Source organism: Egretta garzetta, unplaced genomic scaffold (assembly GCF_000687185.1).
Source record: "Egretta garzetta isolate BGI_Z169 unplaced genomic scaffold, ASM68718v1 scaffold640, whole genome shotgun sequence".
NCBI lineage: Eukaryota > Metazoa > Chordata > Aves > Pelecaniformes > Ardeidae > Egretta > Egretta garzetta.
In genome coordinates, this window is record NW_009258264.1 from 560,753 (window position 1) to 579,785 (window position 19,033).

Below are 19,033 nucleotides of genomic sequence, written 5' to 3' on the forward strand. Positions count from 1 at the left end.
CGAGGCGGCAAGCGTGAGGGGTTAGGAAGCGCGTTATGGACAGGGCAAGCCCCCAGCGAGGGGCACGCTGCCACCCCCTCAGTGTCCCACGCCAGCCCCTCGCATTGCTACAAACCTCAGCGTCCCCTGAACCCCTCTTCCTCCTGCCCTGATCTCTCCCCGTTCTCCTCCAAGACTTGTCCTCCCTCCCCGCCAAACTCTTACGCAGAAAAGCTGCTCCCCCCTGCGCCCCGACTGCCCACCACCCAGCCAGGACCTGACTGCACGTGGCAGTTTCCTACCCCCCCTCCGCTCCTCTTGCAAATAGCCAAGCTCTGAGGGCAAATGGCCCGAATCTGTTTGGGCTTGAACTCCCATGGGGGACAGGGTTAGTTTGGTCTTGGCAAGTTCTCCTTCCCGCACCCATCTGCCCACTGTGTCAGTAGCTGGCAGAGCGCCCCGCAGACCTCTCGTGGTGTAACAGGGGATAAGAAGAAAGGAGCAATTACTGAGTTTGCTGGGTTTCACTCCAGCTGGAGAACTGGGAAGAAGGGTGCCAGAGGGAGGGGAGATACCAAAGTGTCTCTTAGTGGATAATCAAGTAGCGCTCTTGTCCTTGATGAACCGGCTAAAACAAGAGCAGTGCAGCCAGAGAAGCGGGTAAGGAGCCCCTGGGTCAGACTGGCTGGTGTCTCTCCAGCTGGAATGGAGAATGAGCTCTGTTACCCATCCCGTCACAGCTCAGGCCAAAGCAGGATGGTGGGCGCCCGTCTGGGATGCAGCAGCAAAGAGCGAGAGCAGCCGGCTGCAGACTCCCAAGTTCAGTCACCCAGTGGTCTTTTCTGAACATCAACGAAGTAAACGCAGGCCCCTCCCTGGAAGCCTATCTGAATTATGAGAAAACGGGACAAACCCAGCCTGCCCTCTCCTAGGACCAGTGAGACCAGAGCCAGTGCACTGGATGCAGACACCAGACTTGCTGAGGAGATTTGGGTGCCAAGTCCGTGACCCAGTGCAGTGAAGGGGATGGGAGAACAGGGAGGCCGAAGGCATGCTTGATCTGTCCATGAAGGACAGGTCTGAGCCCCGACCTGCACTAATCCCAAGCCCTCCAGCTCTGCCAAGGCACAGAGCCTGCTGCCCGTGCCGTCAGCCCAGACCTACTCATGTCCACCAGCTACAGCCAGGCTGTAGCTGCACCAAAGGCAGCTCAGCAGACGGAGGGCAGGTCAGTCGGGGAACCTGGCCGGCTTCAGCCTTCTCCTCTTGAGGGACAGGTGCAAGTTACGGATCAAGAACTGCAGCATCTTTCACATTCCAAACCGAAGGACATTATAAACCAAGGCTGCCTCCCCCTCCAGCCTGCTGCTTTTTCAAGGATCACTTCAATGTCTGTAATGAAGCATTCAAGGCCTTTATCATCAAACCCGTACACCTGAAGTTTGGTGCAGAAGGACTCTTTAGGCACTTACACAAAGGGCTCAGTTATCAAAAGCACTTAGCATCGTAGCAGCCTCCAAGTGTGAAGGTTCCCCGCATTTTACGTAAGAAAAAATAAAAATAAAGGATACTTCAGCACGCAGGTAGGAACCTGTTGGAAAAATCTAGGGTCAGAGGTTACCGATTACTAGGAGCATTCATCCAAGAAACACCCCACCTCTGGCAATAACATTTCGCCTCAAAGACTTCCTCCTGAAGCCTGAAGTGGACAGAGACCAGGGTAGGAAGTACAGACAAAAAACTGTTTCCATAGGTGGTTTAGCAGCTGCCAAATGCATCCCCAAAACAGCTGCATTTCAGCACACAAGCCTTCTTGTGGGAAAGGGAAGCTGGTAGGCATATAATTTAAGAAGAAATAAAACAAAAACAGTCACCCTTTACGGGAAATACATGTTTAAAAAACTTCGGAGAAGCCTTCTCAGGACCCGTCTGCAGACAGCAGGGGAGTAACTTTGCATCCATACCAAGGAACAGTCTGACAAGACCTTGCAAAAATAGCAACATTCTGCCCTTCAGCCGAACCTCACCAGTGCATCTCACTGCCCACACACCTCCGCAGAAAATTAGTCACAAACACTTTGTTTAGACCAGCCAAAGTTAAGGACCGTTGAACTTCTGCATACTCACAGCCCAGCCTCCAAAAGACCGATTCATGCTTTCCTCTACGCACTGTAGGCAGAGTTTGGATCATTTCAAAGTCTAAGTGCTGTCTGCGGTCTGGGACCTCGACCCCTACTTGGTATACGGATAAGTCTTCAAGTGTTGGAATCTGCCACTAGCGGAATTATCCCAGCTGGTCCACTTGTACTGGGAATGGGATGGGCCAGAAGGACACACAGCTGCAGCCACTCTTCTGCCAGTGGAAGATGACTTGCACCTGGGAGCTACACAGCCCGAACAAACCAGGAGCATTTGCTCCCAGTGCTATGGGGCCTGACTCTAAGAGGTAACTGCATTTGTACTGTGCCTCAATAAGAATCTTGACTCCTGTCTGGGAATAAAATAGAATTTAAAAAGCCCAAACAAGTATAACATAGTATGTATGTAATCTGGATCAGCAAACCACAGGTACAAGAGAGTCTCTGTCCTCCTCCTTTTGTCTGACACACCAAGAACCAGGCTTACCCTGCTCTGTAAGCAGCCGTAGGCACATTTCACCCTACCCACCTCCCGTTCACGATGCTGTTTCCAGCAGCCTCTCTGGGTGTGCTGGCAACGTGTTAGCTCAGCCACCGTGCTGGGTCCTGGGATGCAGCGTGCTCTGCAAGGTGTACCCCTGCCCAGCAAGCACAGCCGAAAGCTTTTCTGTCTGGGAAGAACAGTCTGGTCTAGAAGGCTGCTTTGGGGACACGTCTTTGGGGGGAACACAACATAGCCAGCGACCAACTCCAGGTACCACCTACAGCAGTGACTGCTGCTGAGTTCAACTGGCTGTCAGCAGACAGGCAATTCCTCCAGCTTCCTCAGGCCTGGTACGCTGGTTCTCAGGCAGCCCTCCAGGAGAGCACTCCCTGTTCTAACTTCATTGTCATGGGACTGAAACCCTCCTGAGAACAGATCTTCCTGTGATATGGCAGCATCTTTTAGGGGCCAGGTGAGGAGGAGGCACAACAGTCTAGATCTGTCAGGGGAGAGAGCAGGCAGCAGTTCTAAGCGCTGAGGAGTGAGAGGTCAGAGTTACAGAGAAGTGTGTGAGGAAAGCTAAAAACAATCATTTAAAAAAAAAAAAGTTAAGAAGTCCTTTCCATCTGATGCAACTTGGTACATAGGTAAAAGATAAGTCACCTTTTGGAATTGGTCCTAATGAAACGTTACTTGTTTTTCCAAAACAAGACATAGTAACTTTTCTCCTAAATGGTTTTTCCCAGTCAGAACAGAGGTGGGGAAGGACGGAAGCGTGCACACACACATATGCACCCCCTTTACTCCATGGCCAAACCTTAGCCACCCATCTTTTTTTTTCCCCGAGGAAATCTCCTCCCAGTGTCCTATTTGCAGAAGTATTGCTCAAGAAGTTGAGTAAAACTACAACAAGCAGGGGAAGAGGATATAGCTGTAACTGGAACACAGGAGAGCCAGTGATTCCTTTCCTCCCCGTACCACTGCCTCTCCTGCTCAGAAACATGACCCGTTAATTAAAGGAAAAGCCCATTTCCTTTTTCTCCCCTATACAACCCCCTTTGGTGCTGGCTGTGCAGTGCTTTCTTTTGATAAAGGCACCTTTGGAAAGCACTGCTGGCCCGAGGCACAATGCCCCGATGCCTCATATTTACACCTGAGATTAGCCCTGTTGCATGTCTCCTGCCCCCAGCCCCAGAACTACCCCCCAGGGCTACAGCGACAGCATGGGGAGAGCAGCAGCCACACGAGGCACCCCACAAGTGGCCATGTGAACTGCCCCCCTCCCCTTATTGTACCACGCGCAGGCACCTGCGTGCTGCCCTTGCGCCTTGCACATCACACGGAATACTTCACCATGTCACTCTTATCAAAGACAACTTTGGTTGCAAAGTAAATGGCTACCAGGCCAAAGGCAGCAGCTGACACCATGTAGGCAGTCACTGACTGCGTAAACTGGACAATGGACCCCATGAAGAGGGAGGGGACAACCTGAGAGAGGAGGAAAGCACTGTCCAAAATAGCCAGGTCCAGGCAGATCCCTCGGCCAGGAGCCACCGAGTCCGGTTCTCCCACCATCATCATGAGCGAGACGTCGCAGGAGGAGCTGACGCACAGAGCCGAGCTGGTGGATGGAGGAGAGGAGGAGGAGGAAGAGGAAGAAGAGAAGAGGCTCCCAGCATGTCCATTCTGGTAAGGCAGCTTCTGGCTGGAAAGGTGGCCTTCTCTAAAGAAGGCTGACTTCTTGTCCAATCGAGCCGCGTCTTCCTCCTCTTTGCTCTTATATTTATGCAAAAATACCTAGGGGAAAGAAGGAGGGCATATGAGGAATGAGTAGGTATGGTGGAGCCCAGCAAGAGAGGTGGGGGACAGAGGGGGCCCTGTTTTTTGTGCAAGAGAGCAAAAGCACTCTGTGCTTTGTGTGCATTGGGTCAGGCTGTTAGAGGTGGGGAGTGCCTGGAGTGAGCCTGGCCCACGTGAGATGGCCTCCAGGAGCCAGCCTGGCTCTTCCCGACTGGCACGAGATTCAAAGCAACCCTGACTCACCAGGGGAATCTGGCCAAGCGCTGCCTTTGTTGTGTTGAAGCTCTGGGGCTCAGCAGAGTGCTGCAGCCCAAAGCCAGCCCAGGCTCTGCACTTGGGGACATTTTGCGCTGACCCATGGGTTGTCATCTCCTCACTGGGTGCCAAAGGAATCCGAGCACCAGCTACAGCTGATGCACGCTTGCAGGACGGGAGTGAAGGGCCAGAGCCCACTCTGGACGTACCACAGAGCCAGTGCTCCCCAGTCCGAACAGGAGTGCTTACAAAGTGGCTGGCTAGGAACCCAAAACCTTCCTGCAGAAGAGCCCAAAGGGCAGGCAAAGAGTTCAGAGCCCTGGATGCATGGCCACTTCTCATTATCTGGGGTACTTAAAAGTGACACCAGCTGAGGTGGCACAGTGCTGGGAACTCAGGAAAGAGCTCTTTCCTCAGCTCTGCAACAGACCGTGCATGCATGACCTCCACAGAGTTGCTTCATCTGCCTGACCCGAGCCTCCTCACTCAGGCTAAGAAAAGGGGGGCGGGGGGAAGAAAAATCTTTTTCTTCTCACCCCTTTTTGCCCCGCTCTGCTCAACCTGTGAGATCTCTGGGGCATGGCTCACTTCAGCGGTATTTGCACAGAGTGTTTGGATCAAAAAGCTCTCCATGTTAACGCCAACAAATAACGGGCAGTCACGTGCAGACAGTGAAAATGCTGCAGAGCTCAAGCTTTTAAAACTCCAGGGCATTTGCAATTACGCACAACCGCTGGTCTGCCCGGGGTAGAGCAGATAACGAAGGACATGTTAATGCATTATCAGCACAGTGGGACTGAACAAACAAAGAAAATAAAAAGGAAAAAATAGCACCTGAGAGCAGAGAGCACTGTACCCAGCTGCAGGGCTCCGAGGGGCTTCCCTTCCTTTTGCAGGAGGGACCCAGACACAGATGAAGAGGAGGGAACCACTGGTGCAGGAGTGCGGGCACCGCAGCTCTGTTGCAGGCCATCCCAAAGCTTACAGCAGCCTTGGCACCCACACAGCTACGCCCAGCCCTGCCCTAGCGTATGTCAGCACCAGCCACTCTCTGTTCACGCTGCCCCAGGCCACAGCTGCAGATCTGTAGCACAAACAGTTTCAGATTCAATCAGAGAAGAGAAACCAGATGAGAAGAACTTCACTAAATAGCAATCACCTTCCAAAAGCTTTACCTGGGCTCTGCTCAGCTGCTCACGATACCCTTCAACTCCTCAGTTCTGCCTAGGCTCATGAATTTATGCTTAAATGCATCAATCTGGGACCGTCACTTATCTTATGTGGAGCTTAAAAATCCTCCCACATGCCTCCTACTGCCATCAGACTTCAAAGGAACTCAAAACCCAGCACAGAAGGGGCATCACGCAAGCCAAACCAGGATGTCCCACACAGTTCCAGCCCTTCATACTTGACACTGACGTTTCCAGAAGGCTGCTCAGCTGCCCTGAAGGCCCATGCCGTGTATTCTCCGTTTCTATACTGACCCAGGCTAGGACTTCAGAGAGATGACTTCTGGCAGGGGTGTTTGAATACCTCGTGCAAAGAATTAATCTAGAGATCAATTCTCACAGGCATGAGCTTAGCGAGAACTAAACGCTTTAAACCCACCCCTTGTAACACAGGATGCAACCACAGGAGTCACCTCAATTACCAGCCTCAATTACCAGCTTCATCTCCCTCTGTAGTTGATGGGGAGCGGTGGGAATGAGGAATCTAGCTCTCCCTAAACTCCCGCAGAAGGTGTGAATGCCCACCATACATCTCACCTCTGCCAAGCTTTCAGGTGCTGTTAGAACATGCAAATCTTTTCCTCCTGTTTTAGACAAGGTTTAGTGGCCATGTGAAGATCAGGAGGCATGCAGGAGAACAGAGTGGCTTACACAGCCTGTGCAAAGCACGGAGCTCCAGCTGAGGTGGCCTTGCAGGCTTTCACCAATGGTCCTGCACAGCATGGAAGCAACAGGCACCTTGGATGCCCCTTCTGCTGATTCGCTTCAGGAGGAGTGTTTAAAGTTAAAAAGTAAAAAAAAAAAAAAAGAGAGAGAAGAGAGCAAGCAGGAAGGAGGGAAGGAAAACAAAAATGATGACAGATTTCAACAGTAAGAAAAAAGAAGAGAAGAGAAATGGGGAAGACGTAGAATTTTCTGCAAAAGGCGTTTTAGGGCCTGCTGCAAAGTAGTTGGTAAAGCAAGGAGGAACTTTCAAGTTCGGGCAACAGAAAGACCAAAGCCAGCTATACCCCACACCTCATTGCCCTAAGAGTGTTTCTCTGTCAAGCTTCGGCCTTCACATCCCCAGCCTGGGAAGTTTGGTTTTCATCCAGTTGAGATGATGTCCCTGGGAGATCCCAACCAAACTGAAGTTTCTGCAAAGCAGAACCCTCCCTCATACCCCTATTTTGACGGAGTGCCCTGGTACAAATTGGGATGGGTTGGTCAGAAGTATTTGTTCAATGTGAACATCTGGATGCCTGTGGTAAAAACTCCTACTTATTTCACTGCACAGTAAACCGCCTGCCATTGGGATGAAAGAGCTGCTCTCAAACCACAAATTAATTCTGCATTTGCAGCACAAGAGAAACTCCTATTAATCCAGTGCGCAACTCAGGAACCTCGTAGGACTTCTCCACAAAGATAACATCTGTGGGGCAGGATTACTAGCTTTTCTGTTGGTGTCAAAAGTTTCACAATGTTTATTTTTCTTGGAGCTAGGGGAACAGGAAGAACCTCAGTTTTCATTTTACTGATCTTCATGCTATGGACAAAAATTGGAAAAAGCAGGACCTCTAAGGGCTGAAAATTCTTGAGTGTTTTAGCACCTCAGGTTGGCAGTGCTGCAGATGTGACTTGGCTGCAGAATGCACACAGGTATAACTAACCTGCAGCGCTTTCCCTAAAAATATGCAGAACACAGAGGAACACAGGACATCCCTTTTGATAGATCAGTCCTAGATGGTTTCTCCCATCTTACCCCACTCTCCACTTTTCAAAATTGCACAATGCTTGCTGTGAGCAGGGGATGCCTAAGGAAGGAGATGCTAAACTCTCTTATCTCCTGCATTTCAGATGAATCTTCAGAGAAGACACAGCCTGGAGACAAGAGGCACCATGTGGAGAACTTTTGTACACAGGCACGTCTTTCTCTTCCATGGGCTGAACTGACTGTACAAGCTACAAGCAGCAAAAGAGGCTGGCCAAGCTGTCCTCACAGCCAGCTGGCGCGTTGTCCTCTGGAGCAGATCCCTACCTGTTTTTCATGATGATATAGTGATGCCAGTGTGTATGGCAGGATCTGGAGTGCAGAGAAGGTGAAGCCCGTCAGAGCAGCTGAGATGGTAACAACGATGACGCTGTGGGAAAGGCACATGACGAAGGCAGCCACGGGGAAGAACACCACGCTGGCCAGGTAGACTGCCCGTGTCCCAAAGTGCTTCACCATCCGGTCCATGATTGTCGAAAAGAAGATGGATGTGACGCATTGCAGGAAGAGGCCCAAACTACCCATCCGGACACCTGCAGGTAAGCAGAGGTGGTGACAGACACTGCCCTGGCTGCACCCAGGCTTCATGCAGCCGAACACCTTCGGGCCTCCTTCCCTCTCCTTCAGTGCCCACCGCAGTACAGCCCGCCCAGAGCGTGGCAGAGCCACAAACAGCCCTGACAGCCGCATGGCTGGGTCGGGAAGCAGAGCAGCACCATGTAACGTACCCCAGGGCTGCACCAGCCAGATTGCCAGCACCCACCCTCCACCAGCAGTGAGTATTTCCTACACGTGCTCCCGGGGATCCCAGCCGAACTAAAGGGGCAATGGGAGATAGGAATCCAAATGCCATTCTTGTCTTTGGAAGTCGTTGTTCGTTGTTTGCACCTTCCTACTCTTGACCCAGGATCTGTCACCTGCTCATGAGAGGATGTGTTCTGATCTGATGCCAAAACCAGCAACAGAACAAAAGGAACAAGGAATTGTGCTTAAGCCAAGGTAAAATACACGACATCCACTAAATGACTGCAGTATCCGGCAGCAATCCGGATCTTACCCCTTGCAAAGATCTATCAGATTTCAGGGAATTAAAACCATTAACTCTTTGAAGCGAGGATCATTACTCAACACCTGTTTCTGTAACAGCTAGCACAATGGAGTCCTGACCTGCTGGAAGCTACACAGTGCAAGTGTTAAATAATAATTAATCTCCAAGTTAAACAGACACTCAGCACAAAGAGGCAGTGTACTGCAGAGCTCACGGAGGCAGTGACTGGAAAACTCAGAGGGAAAGATATACAGCTGGAAGAGGAGGCCCAGGGAGGTGCCTCCAAGAATAAAAGACTTTAGATTGGGGAGAGGAAAAGAAGGGCTGGGCAGCGAGTCAAGACTCTGGCACACCACAGCAGGCAAAATGGGACAGCAGGCCAACGACAGTAAGCAGGTAACATGCTGCAGTGGGCAGTATCCCACGATGTGGACGTGGCAGCTACTGACTGCAGTGGTGAGCACTATCACAAAGCACTGGAGAGAAGGGTGAGAACTGGGGAAGCTGCTCGAGGGCTCCCCAAGATGCAAATGTGAGATGGGAATCTCATAGTAGCATGAAAGAAGATGCAAAGCCCACCTCACTGCTACGCAGCATGTCCTGGCTTTCCAACCCCTGCTCTCCAAGAGACGGGGAGCACCATCACCCCTCATTTAAAAAGGAGGTAAGAGCAGTGAAAGGAACCTGGCAGTGGCAACCACAGCCTGCAGACTGAGCCAGATACGTCCTGTTCAGTGTGCAACCTGCCAGACCATTCTGCCACTTAACAATCCAGCCCCAGGCCAGGACTGCGCTGCCAGATCTGGTTCTGTGCTGGGTAGCTCGGAGGACAAAGAGGCGTTTCTCTATTTGGCCCACTGTGCAATGCTCTGGGGGCCATAGAATGTTTTTTCCCGACCCATCTGCAGCAAGTCTAGTTTCCCATAACCTTTTTTCGCGTTACTGGCAGAGCTGAGCCCATTCCTTGCTCCCACTAAATGCCCCTGTCCTAGGGATCAGGTGCTGCAGCCTCAGAGGAGCTGGTTCACCGCTCACCTTCATCGTAGTGGCGTCTGGCATCTGTGCCTGGCTTGGCTCTGGGGATGCCATGGTAGAGCCCTTCCCCAACAAAGTCTGTGTAGAACAGCATGAAAGTCATGAGTGCCATCCAGCTGCAGAGCTCGGCCACGAACAGGCGCCGGATGACCTTGGGGATGCGGCAGTAGAGGCTGTGAAGCCGTGGCACCAGCGTGCAGAGGTTTCTCAGGGCCTGCGCCATGTGCCTGGCCTGCAGGAGACATGAGCTCCTGGAGAGCTGGCAAGGGCAGCAGGCAGGAGGCGAGGGCTTAGGGGGAGCATCCTTCAGCGCTGGGCCATCCAGAACGTCTGCCTGGGTGGCTGCCTCCTCTGTCACAAAAAGCGTGGCCAGCACACAGCCGAGGAAAATGATGGCAAGGAGGCTGAAGAGGCACGTCTCCTGCCCTCCCAGGTACGGGGCCAGAAAGCTGCCACCCCAGTCAATGGCTGGAAGCAGGTAGCCAATGCAGCCCCCCAAGCTGATCATGAAGGCGTACAGGGAGAAGGCCTGGCGGCAGTTGTCTGGCTCCTGGAAGAGGTCTGAGAGCAGGGCCTCCAGCGGAGTGAAGCAGACCTGGCCGCAGAAATCCAGTAACCCAATGCCCAGGATGAGGAAGGCAATCTCCAGCGGGCGAGTGTTGAGGGCAAACAGGCTGGCCAGGCTGCTGGCATGTGGGATCACGAAGAGGCTCAGCAGGACTCCCAGGCAAAGCATCCAGATGAAAGGGCGCCTTCGGCCATAGCTGCTGTGCCAGTGGTCGCTGGCAGATCCGATCAGTGGGACAAAAACCAAGCCAAGGACAGGTCCTATCCCTGCAAAAAGAGAAAGAGGTGGCGTTAGGGGACAGATCTGGAGGGCACTGGTCTGCGTGCACTGTACCAAAAGCATGGGATGTTTCAGGAACTCGGTAAGCTTCACCAGGTCACAGCCCTCTCCTCCAAACTGCCCTTGATTTAACAGCAGCCCTGCAACCGCCCCACAGAGACAAACCTCCATGCCCTTATTTGCCCTTGTTCTCCAGACTTGGAAGGGGAAACAAGCACCTCAAAGATGAGGAAAAAAAAACCACCTACCCAAAACCATGGTCATGAACTTCTCCTCCACACCCACTTCCAGCAGCAGCGGAGGCACGTAGGTTATCCCTGCAGCCAGGCAGACCTCCAGGCCAAACGTCAAGGAGTTGACCAGCAGGAGCTGGGTCTTGCGGTTGTGGAAGAGCATGCTGACCCAGGCTCCCTGAGCCATGCCGCCCCGGCACCCCTTACTGACAGAGGGCTGCGGTGCTCCGGCTGCAGCGCTCCCAGGGATGCCCCACAGGCAAGGTCTGGAACTTCCCTTCCTGGTCTGCTGGACAGATGCTGTCTCCCATTTTTAGCAACGGTGAATGAATCGTCTTTTCCTCTTCCTTTTACTGCAAGATGTGGCCCCAGCAATGTCGAGTCCAGGCGTAGGCAGGCAGGGATCCCACTCCAGGCTTCCCCTTCTGCTCACACGCTGTGGTCTGGGAGAAGAGAGAGCTCGTTAGACACAGCGGGGTGCAGGGCAGGGGAAAGGGCTAAAACCAGGTACCACACAGACATGTCAGCGCTGAAAAAGACAGTCCCCATCCCAACAGGCTTGCAGGCATGGGAGGATGAAGAGAGGACATCTGGGAGAGCCGGCAGAGTTGAAAGCTACATTGGTGCCAGGTTTCTCTCCAAGGGCTTGTGGCAGGTGAGACAGGCGCTTGTCGGACATGGTTTGGGAAAATCCAATCCCACCTTCAGGCTAAGGGAGACCTAATGACCTCTCAGTGTCCTGTCCAGCCCCATCTTAGAGATGGGCAGTTGTAGCAGAGGGACAAAGGATTTAGGGTCCCCTCTCCCAGTGAAATCAATTATGAGTCCCCTTTGAGGATCAGGGCAGCACACGGGGTCATCTCCAGAGACCCACACCACTGCCTAACGACCGGGGCATCCTCTGTGCTGCTCCACAGGCTCCCAGAGAAGCAGTTTCACCCAAATCCTGCCTCCAGCCCCTGAGACAGGGCACAGAGAACAGATGGTGCCTCCGTGGAGTTTCACAAACAAACCTGACCCACTTTAGCCTCATCTAACAGTGAACAGCAATTACCTTACTCATTAGTCTGAGTCATTTATTTGCCCTGTAACATGCTCCCTCTCTCCAGCCTTCTTTAGAGGGGAGAGGCCACCAGATCAGGACAGGGGCTAAGCAGCTAAGGCAAAAGTAAGCAGATGCCTCTTAGTAACCTGTTACGAGCCTGCCGCTATATCAGTCTACAAATGTAAGAAACCCTGCAAGGTTAGTCCAGGCTGGTCCACCAAGCTACTTTTTCCTAAAAGCATCTCAGGAAGATGGTCTGTAGTTACGCTGGGCAAGCCAGAACAGGTTAGAAAGCAGGGTGACATTAAGCTCCTGCACAAGCATTGACTTAGGAGTAAAACAAACTGCAGGTTAATTCTCAGGACTCACATGAGCTAACTTCTCACCCTAAATGAGCCACCACCATGCTTCTCCATGGCGACAAGGCGTAACAGATCCCGCTGGCCTGAACGCGCTTCAGCTGATCACCCATTTCTGGACTGTGCAGCGTGCTCCCAATTTGCACAGAAGCTTCTGCCTCCTGTCCCACCACAGCACAGCCCCCAAATGCTTTGGGCCCTTTGGGTGAAGGAGGCTGAACAGAATGTGAGACATGCAGGTGGAAGAGTTTATCTCTGCTTGCTCCCTCCCTGGCTGCGGGGAAGCTGTCACTGCGTACCTGCCTGCCCGTACACCCCCTCCATGCCAGAGCAGCTAGCTGGTACGGTTTCCCTTCCTTAGCCGCAGAGAGTGAACCCATCAGAAGAAATGAGGTAAAAATCCAGTTCGGCAGCCCGGGCCCCCTCTGAATTCTTTGCCTTGATTACAGGGGAGAGGAATAGACTCCCACAGGGAACATCTCCAGGCCAACACTCGCCTCCCTCCTCAGCAGGCTGAGGCAACCAGTGCTGGAGGCCACGCTTGGTCAGACCTCGCAGAGCTGGAACGGCTGCTAGCCAAGGGCCGAGCGGGATGCAAACTGTGTGTGCAGGAGGAGCCGCCGTACCAGCAGCGCGCTGGACCAGAGCCTCCCCACAGCGGCACTGGGCAGAGCTAAAACTCCACGTTCTCACCCAACGTAGCGCAAATCAGTGTTCCCTAACTTCACGGAGCACATGCACTCGCCCTCCATCACTGCACAAGTGTTAGCAGACCGGTACGGTTGGGACAGTGTCTGCATTCTCCCTTTTTTCTTTCTTCTCCTCTTGCCATCAGCCAAGTAACCCACACGGAGATGACCGGGTGAGGCTGGAAGTGTGGCGATGAGTTTTTTTACAAAGACGCAAGCATCGCTCTCCAGCTCTTGCCCCTGCAAGAGGCATCACTCCGGAGCTGAGGATTTGACAGGCTGCCAATTACACACAATAAATACTGATTATTTTCCTTCCAGGATCCCTCACCTTCCCCCTCCACACTCACTTAGACCTCGACTGTCACAAAAGATAGCTCCTTTTAACAACTGTGAACATTTAAATGACTTGCCCAAGGTCAAATAGCAAGCTAACGGCTCAGAGGGGGAACAGCAACAGCTTTCCTTTAATCAGTAGATGTGGCTTCAAAGGAATACTTGGAGGCCCCAGATATGCTCAGCATTACTTCAGATGCACTCTATCTGCAAGGAAGCGATTGGGGGCAGCAACCACCTTTCTTAGATGTGGGCTAGACACAGGATGTCTCAGCCTTGTTCGTTTATGATGGGTGCCCAGCTGGCTGACAGCCTTGGGATAGGAATTTAAGCTGCAGCCCTCCAGCCCCAGCAGCACAAGCCTCGGTGCTGTTAGCGAGCAGACTCACAAGCCAAAATTAACTGAGCCACCATCACTCTGAGCTAGACCTGGAAGGGGGCTGCAATGTAGTCCAGGGTCTGGAGGGCTTACAGAGGGGGACTTATCCCAAGGCAAACCCCAAATAAAAGACATCTCACATGCAGAGAGACAAATTTTTTTTTTTTTTCTTTTTATCACAGTGGCATCTCTAGCACTGGGGAGGAAGCAGGAATCTTTACTGTACAGTAATGTGTACTGTATGGTACCCCAACTGCCTGAGAATTTCAGTTGAATTTCTTATCAGTAGGCAAGAGAAGATCTGTCTCTTCCCCCTTCCACACTCTCAGAGGGCTTTAACAAAAAATAAACCCCAGCATACCCAGAGGCAATACTCATACACAGCCAGAGATGCGAAGTTTTCAACAGCAATCAAGTTGTAGCCACAGTTGCAAGAGATTATGATTTTCTGTTTAAACTGCATTTTGTCTCCGTACCCACCAATTACTTCTTTTTATTTTGTTCACAGAGACGGATTGGCTTAGCTGGAAAGAAATGCTAGCACAGATTAGGAAAATCACCCGAACTGTTGATCTGTAAGGACAGGGGCAGAGGGATGGAAAAGGAAGATTTGGGAGGCTTGCAGGAGCCAGGATGAAAGCAAGCCAGAAGCCAGGACTCACCTCCTCGACGCAGCGCGGTGGCAGGTGATCCCTGCAGCTCCTGCGCCCAGCCCCGGTGTACAGCCTTCAGGAAAAGCTACTTAAATAGTTTGCAGGCAAGCAGAGGTGGAACCGAGCTGCAGGTACACAGGCGGGTTTGGTTTCAGGGCCCTCCCTGCCGCCTGATAACGCACGGCGTGCCGGTGTGTTATTAGAACCACAACCACGCCTGCCCAGGCCCCTCGCACAAGGTGCTGAGCAAAGACAGGATGCGGGCACCGGCCCTGCCAACCCACCGCTGGCAGAGCGCTTCGCCGCCGCTGCCCCGAGCCAGCTCGGAAGGGAAGCCCAGGCCCAGATTCACACCTGAACTTTGCCCAAAGCCCTGCCCTGGGGTTAGCATTTGTCACCTTCCCAGCAGAGAGAGAGAGATTTAGGACGTGAAATTATTGTCTTTTTAAAGACAAGAAGGTGTTCCCTGCAGTTTTGCAGGTAACAGTCTGGCTCTAAATTAACAGTCCCAGCAGCAAAACCACACATTTCATTTAAACCGCTAGGACAATTTATCCGGCAGACTATGCAGGACAACTGCTTTGAGCCCGGTGCTCTATAACTTTATCCTGACGTGGAAGGAGTCACTTAGGCAAACCACCTCGGAGCTGGGAGATCCTGGTCTAACAGCAGCAGTTACACATCGCACCCAAACGAGCTGGGAACGGCCTGTTCAGCCCAGTGGGATCTGGCGTCTCATGATGGGGAGGAGACCTTTCACAGCTAGGTGGTGCAGAGGGCTGGTCCAAAAAGCTACATGACAGCAGGTACTTCTTGCCCTCTGGCCTCAGTTTCCCCAACTTCTACAACAAGGGACAGCATTCGTCCTTCCCTAGGGAGTACAATGCCAAGCACCTTGACGAGGATAACAGCCAGCCCCCCAAAAAGGGGCACAGCAGCCCTTCTCTGTAAGGTTTCCTACACACAGAAGCAGAAGGGAGCCACATGTGGGGCTTTTTCACAGCTGCTCGCCGAGCTGTCGTGCCATGGGGACGTCATCTGCTGCTGAGCATTAAGGCTCTTCCTTGCCAAGGAGAAGTAAAGCATCTTTAGAGCCAGGGTTTCTGTTTTAAGCTTGCAAACCAAACTTTTCCTTCCCTTTCTCTGCAGAGAAACAACAGATCAACTCGGAGAGGCTGGCTCACCTGGCAGCCAGGTAGGAGGGCGGGTCCTGGGGCAGGAGCGAAGCTGCTGGACAAAGGCAACCCGGAGAGGGCTCTCTGCCACCCACCCGGGCAGCAGAGCCTTCCCAGCAATGGCAACCAGAGCAGAACGGACGGCAGCTCCTGCGGGCCTGGTGTCTCCTCTCTCCTCTCCTGCTTAAGCACCCAGACGGACAGGGAGGAGGCCAGGCAGTCTGCCCCTGCGGAGCCCAACTCACCCAGCAGCGCTAACGGGGAGCAAGGAGAAGGGATGAAGCCAGGGAAAGCGGCTCCCGAGAGTCCATTTCTCTAAAGGCAGCGGGCCAGCAGGTTGGATTCATGCATTTCCCCTACTCAAGAGTTTGCTCCCTGCTCACACGCCACAGAAAAAGTTTTGACAAACATCTTCCTGCGCTCGAAGCGGTACAGAGACGCAGCAAGGCCCTGTTTGAGGAAACCCACGGTCTGAACCTGAGAAAAGCACCGGCAAGTGCAGAGACACGGAAATAGGACTGAATTTACTGGCGATGTCAGATGTACGGGCTCATTTACGCAAAGCAACACCATCGCCAATAGAAGTTCACTTCCCACTTCCTTTCTCTCAGCCGGCGCAGACGTTGCTTTGCGTGCCCTCGCTAACGGACTTTGAACTACACCTTTCGCTTCTAGAAAAAACAAACCCCGAGGCACCTGAAGAAAGTGGACTGCGTGCAGGGCGCTGACGGACACGCAAAAGCAAAGCCCGCGAGAAGTTTCTCCTCCTCCCAGTGTCCTCAAATCTTTCCAATGTGGGATCTTATAAGTAATGACATCCAGACAGTGCTTTGACAGAATGAAGATTGAGGGACGGACATTTTAAAAATAAAATTTGGGTGTAGTTACGTGGCAGAGAAAAGCTCATTTATTCCTCAGGAGAATCCATATCCTGCCACTCCATAATCCTTCCAGTCTCTCAGATGGGTGCAGAAGGGACAAGAGATGTTTTTAAATGTGGTAGCAGCCTCTCTGATTTGTGACGGTCGTGCACCTACCCCGCAGGTCAGCAAACAGCCACAGTGATGATCAGACAACAGAGAATTAGATTCATCAAGTATTTGTGACCTGTCAGAGCCCTGTAATAACCTGAGCCCTGTCTTATATGGGAAAAAAATTACCCCAACAAAAGCCTTTGCCTTAGCAAAGGAAAAGCCTTAGCTTTTTGGAGAAGCACCTGAGGCAGCCGATACTGTCCCGCGCTGGGGGCAGGAGATGGAGCTTCGGTGGGGGCCGAGCAGTTCCCAGGTGATACGGACCCGCACCGTCCCTCCCTGCGGCACGGCAGGTTTGAAGCAGAAGCCTATTCCCAACGGGCAGCAGAGAGAGGGGAGGGTGAAGGGTTCTGCTAACCGTTGGGTTTCCATTCATAACCACAACGTTACATTTCCAACTTTCCAAGGGGCTCTTTATGAATGTTATTAATTCCCCGCTCCCTGGAAGCCCTTTGGAAGAAAGGGTGGGAGAGAGCACAAGAGCGAGTGCTTAGGGAAGGGCTGTTCATCCAGTGCCAGATCCTTTCACAGCTATCAGTGTCCATTCACTGCCGCTGAATGTGAAATGCACCATGGAGAATAGCTCTGGCAGGCTTGCGGGGGATGAAATGGAAAACTCACCTGACCTCTCCTGACCCTCTCCCCTTCCCCCCCCCCCAAATCTCCTTGACCCCATTCACAGTGTGGGGAGAGGGGAGTGGTCATTAAGCAGGGATGGGAGAACTGCGATTTATTTAGTCTCTCTGAATTAACTCTGCGTTTCCTTTCAGCTCCGGGGCTCCATTATATCAGCCTCGGCAGCTCGGCTTAGGGAAGGAGCAGCAGCGGGTGGAAATCCCCTCAAACGAGAACAAGGAAGACCCAGGCACCCCAGCCCATCTGAAATTCCCTCCCTCACCCCACAGCGCAGCACCCAGCAGCCCAGACACCAGGATATATTAATCCAGGACAAATGTTAGATGCTACGGACGCGTCTAGTGTTATGGGAAGGGGCAGGTCCCCACGACAGCTCAGGAGACCTTCCACAGAGTTTGGTTCAAACGGAGACATTTGAATTTGTCACGACTGGAGGCCGGTTCTTTCCTGCTACGCTGCAATTGCTTCCTTGCAGCACCGACAACGTGATCATCCTGCCGTCAGGGCTACCTAAAAGGCAGGGCTTAGTTCAGGCCCTTTTGTGCTCGCTGCTCGCCTGATGCACAGACTGATCCCTGGCCCAACAGCCGAGACTGAAAGCAGTTCACTACCATCTCCATTTTGTGAGTTGAAAGTAAGAAGCTAAAAAGAGAAGAAGGGGACAAGTTTTAGGCACCTGCACCTAGCAGCTGATTTTCAGGGGGTTGCATCTCCCCCCTTCTGTGGGCCACTAAACCAGAACGTTCCCATTCAGATGCTGAGCAAAGCTCTTCTCTCCGTAACCACCAAGCCACTCACTTTCCCTGCAGATGGCTGGGGCTCGCAGAAATGGAGTTTGAGGTTCCTTCAGGTAAAGGTGCATTCATGAGGACAAGTGACTGTTGAGTGTCTTTCGCGTCTTACAGTAAGCAGCATGTGAAACAGGTCACTTTGTCCCCCTTTGCTCAACTGTATAAAGCAAAGGCACCAGGGAAAGCTTATGGACAGGAAGGTCCCTGTAAGATGGATGAGAAAGTCAAAGTGTTTGTTAAGAATGGGCATTAGGAAAGGATGCTTTCCCAGCCCAGCTGGCTAACACCACTGTCCTTGCTCTGCCTGTCACACAGAGAGGATGCTTTCCAGGGTGGAGAAAGAGCTGTCCTGCTTACCCTCACCCTACACGTCCCTGGCATCTCACACTCCTTTCAGGAGCTGTGCCAATAGCTCTGCGGATTCTTTATCCTCACCCGCAACACAAACATCGAACCGGCAGCAGGGCAGCCCGCAGGCTCCGCTGACCTCCCGTCCCACAACCTGCTTCTTCCTCTGGCAGACAGAGGAATTGCTCCTGGCAGGAGGCTTTCTCCCAGGCTTTGGCTGCCTTCGCTCCCATGCCTGCCTGTTCGACCATTGGAAAAGATGCAGCAGCAAAGGGTGGCCGGTTCCAGCCCGTCCTCCTCCTCCCCTCGCCGTTACAGACAGGAACCGCCTGTCTGACTAACGAGGTCACTGACTCAGGGGACACTTTCGGAGCTTGCAGCGCTTCTCAAAGAGGCAGACATCAGCCCAGCGCACGCCGGGACGCCAGCGGGTGCCACTAACCCTCCTGCAGTTGGCAGGCGTCATTGCCACCTTAACCCAGCGGCAGCAGCCAGCTTCGGGCTGCCTGGGAGATCCCACTGCAGTCCACGCTCAGCAGAGCGTGGCCCAAGATAAGCCGGGGTGCAGAGAGGAGCTGGGCACCGCGCTTTCTGCAGACAAGCAGGGGCCAAGGCTGCAGGGCTGACACCTTGCCTTGCTGGCCTGTAGCTCAGCCCCGTTTCCATCAGCGACACCGCAAAAGACGACCGCACTGCAGGGCCGAGTTCAGCGGAGATGTGATGAAGGACTGAGTGCCCCGATGACACCCCATAGCTGAGCTCAGCTGCAAGAGGGATCTTCAGGCTGTGC

At 52.8% G+C, this 19,033-nt stretch overlaps 1 protein-coding gene across 2 annotated transcripts in view; it reads right to left on the reverse strand.

The window, feature by feature from the left end:
- Nucleotides 1–286: 286 nt before the first annotated feature.
- SLC45A3 (solute carrier family 45 member 3) overlaps nucleotides 287–19,033 on the reverse strand; it is a 31,862-nt gene continuing 13,115 nt past the window's right edge. For both annotated transcript variants that reach the window (XM_035903134.1, XM_009647773.2), the window contains 4 exons: nucleotides 10,814–11,241; nucleotides 9,719–10,552; nucleotides 7,903–8,168; nucleotides 287–4,398 (listed from right to left, as the gene is read on the reverse strand). In XM_035903134.1, the coding sequence (XP_035759027.1) occupies nucleotides 3,937–4,398; nucleotides 7,903–8,168; nucleotides 9,719–10,552; nucleotides 10,814–10,985 (1,734 nt within the window). In that variant the 5' untranslated portion in view covers nucleotides 10,986–11,241 and the 3' untranslated portion in view covers nucleotides 287–3,936. The remainder of the gene's footprint in view (nucleotides 4,399–7,902; nucleotides 8,169–9,718; nucleotides 10,553–10,813; nucleotides 11,242–19,033) is intronic.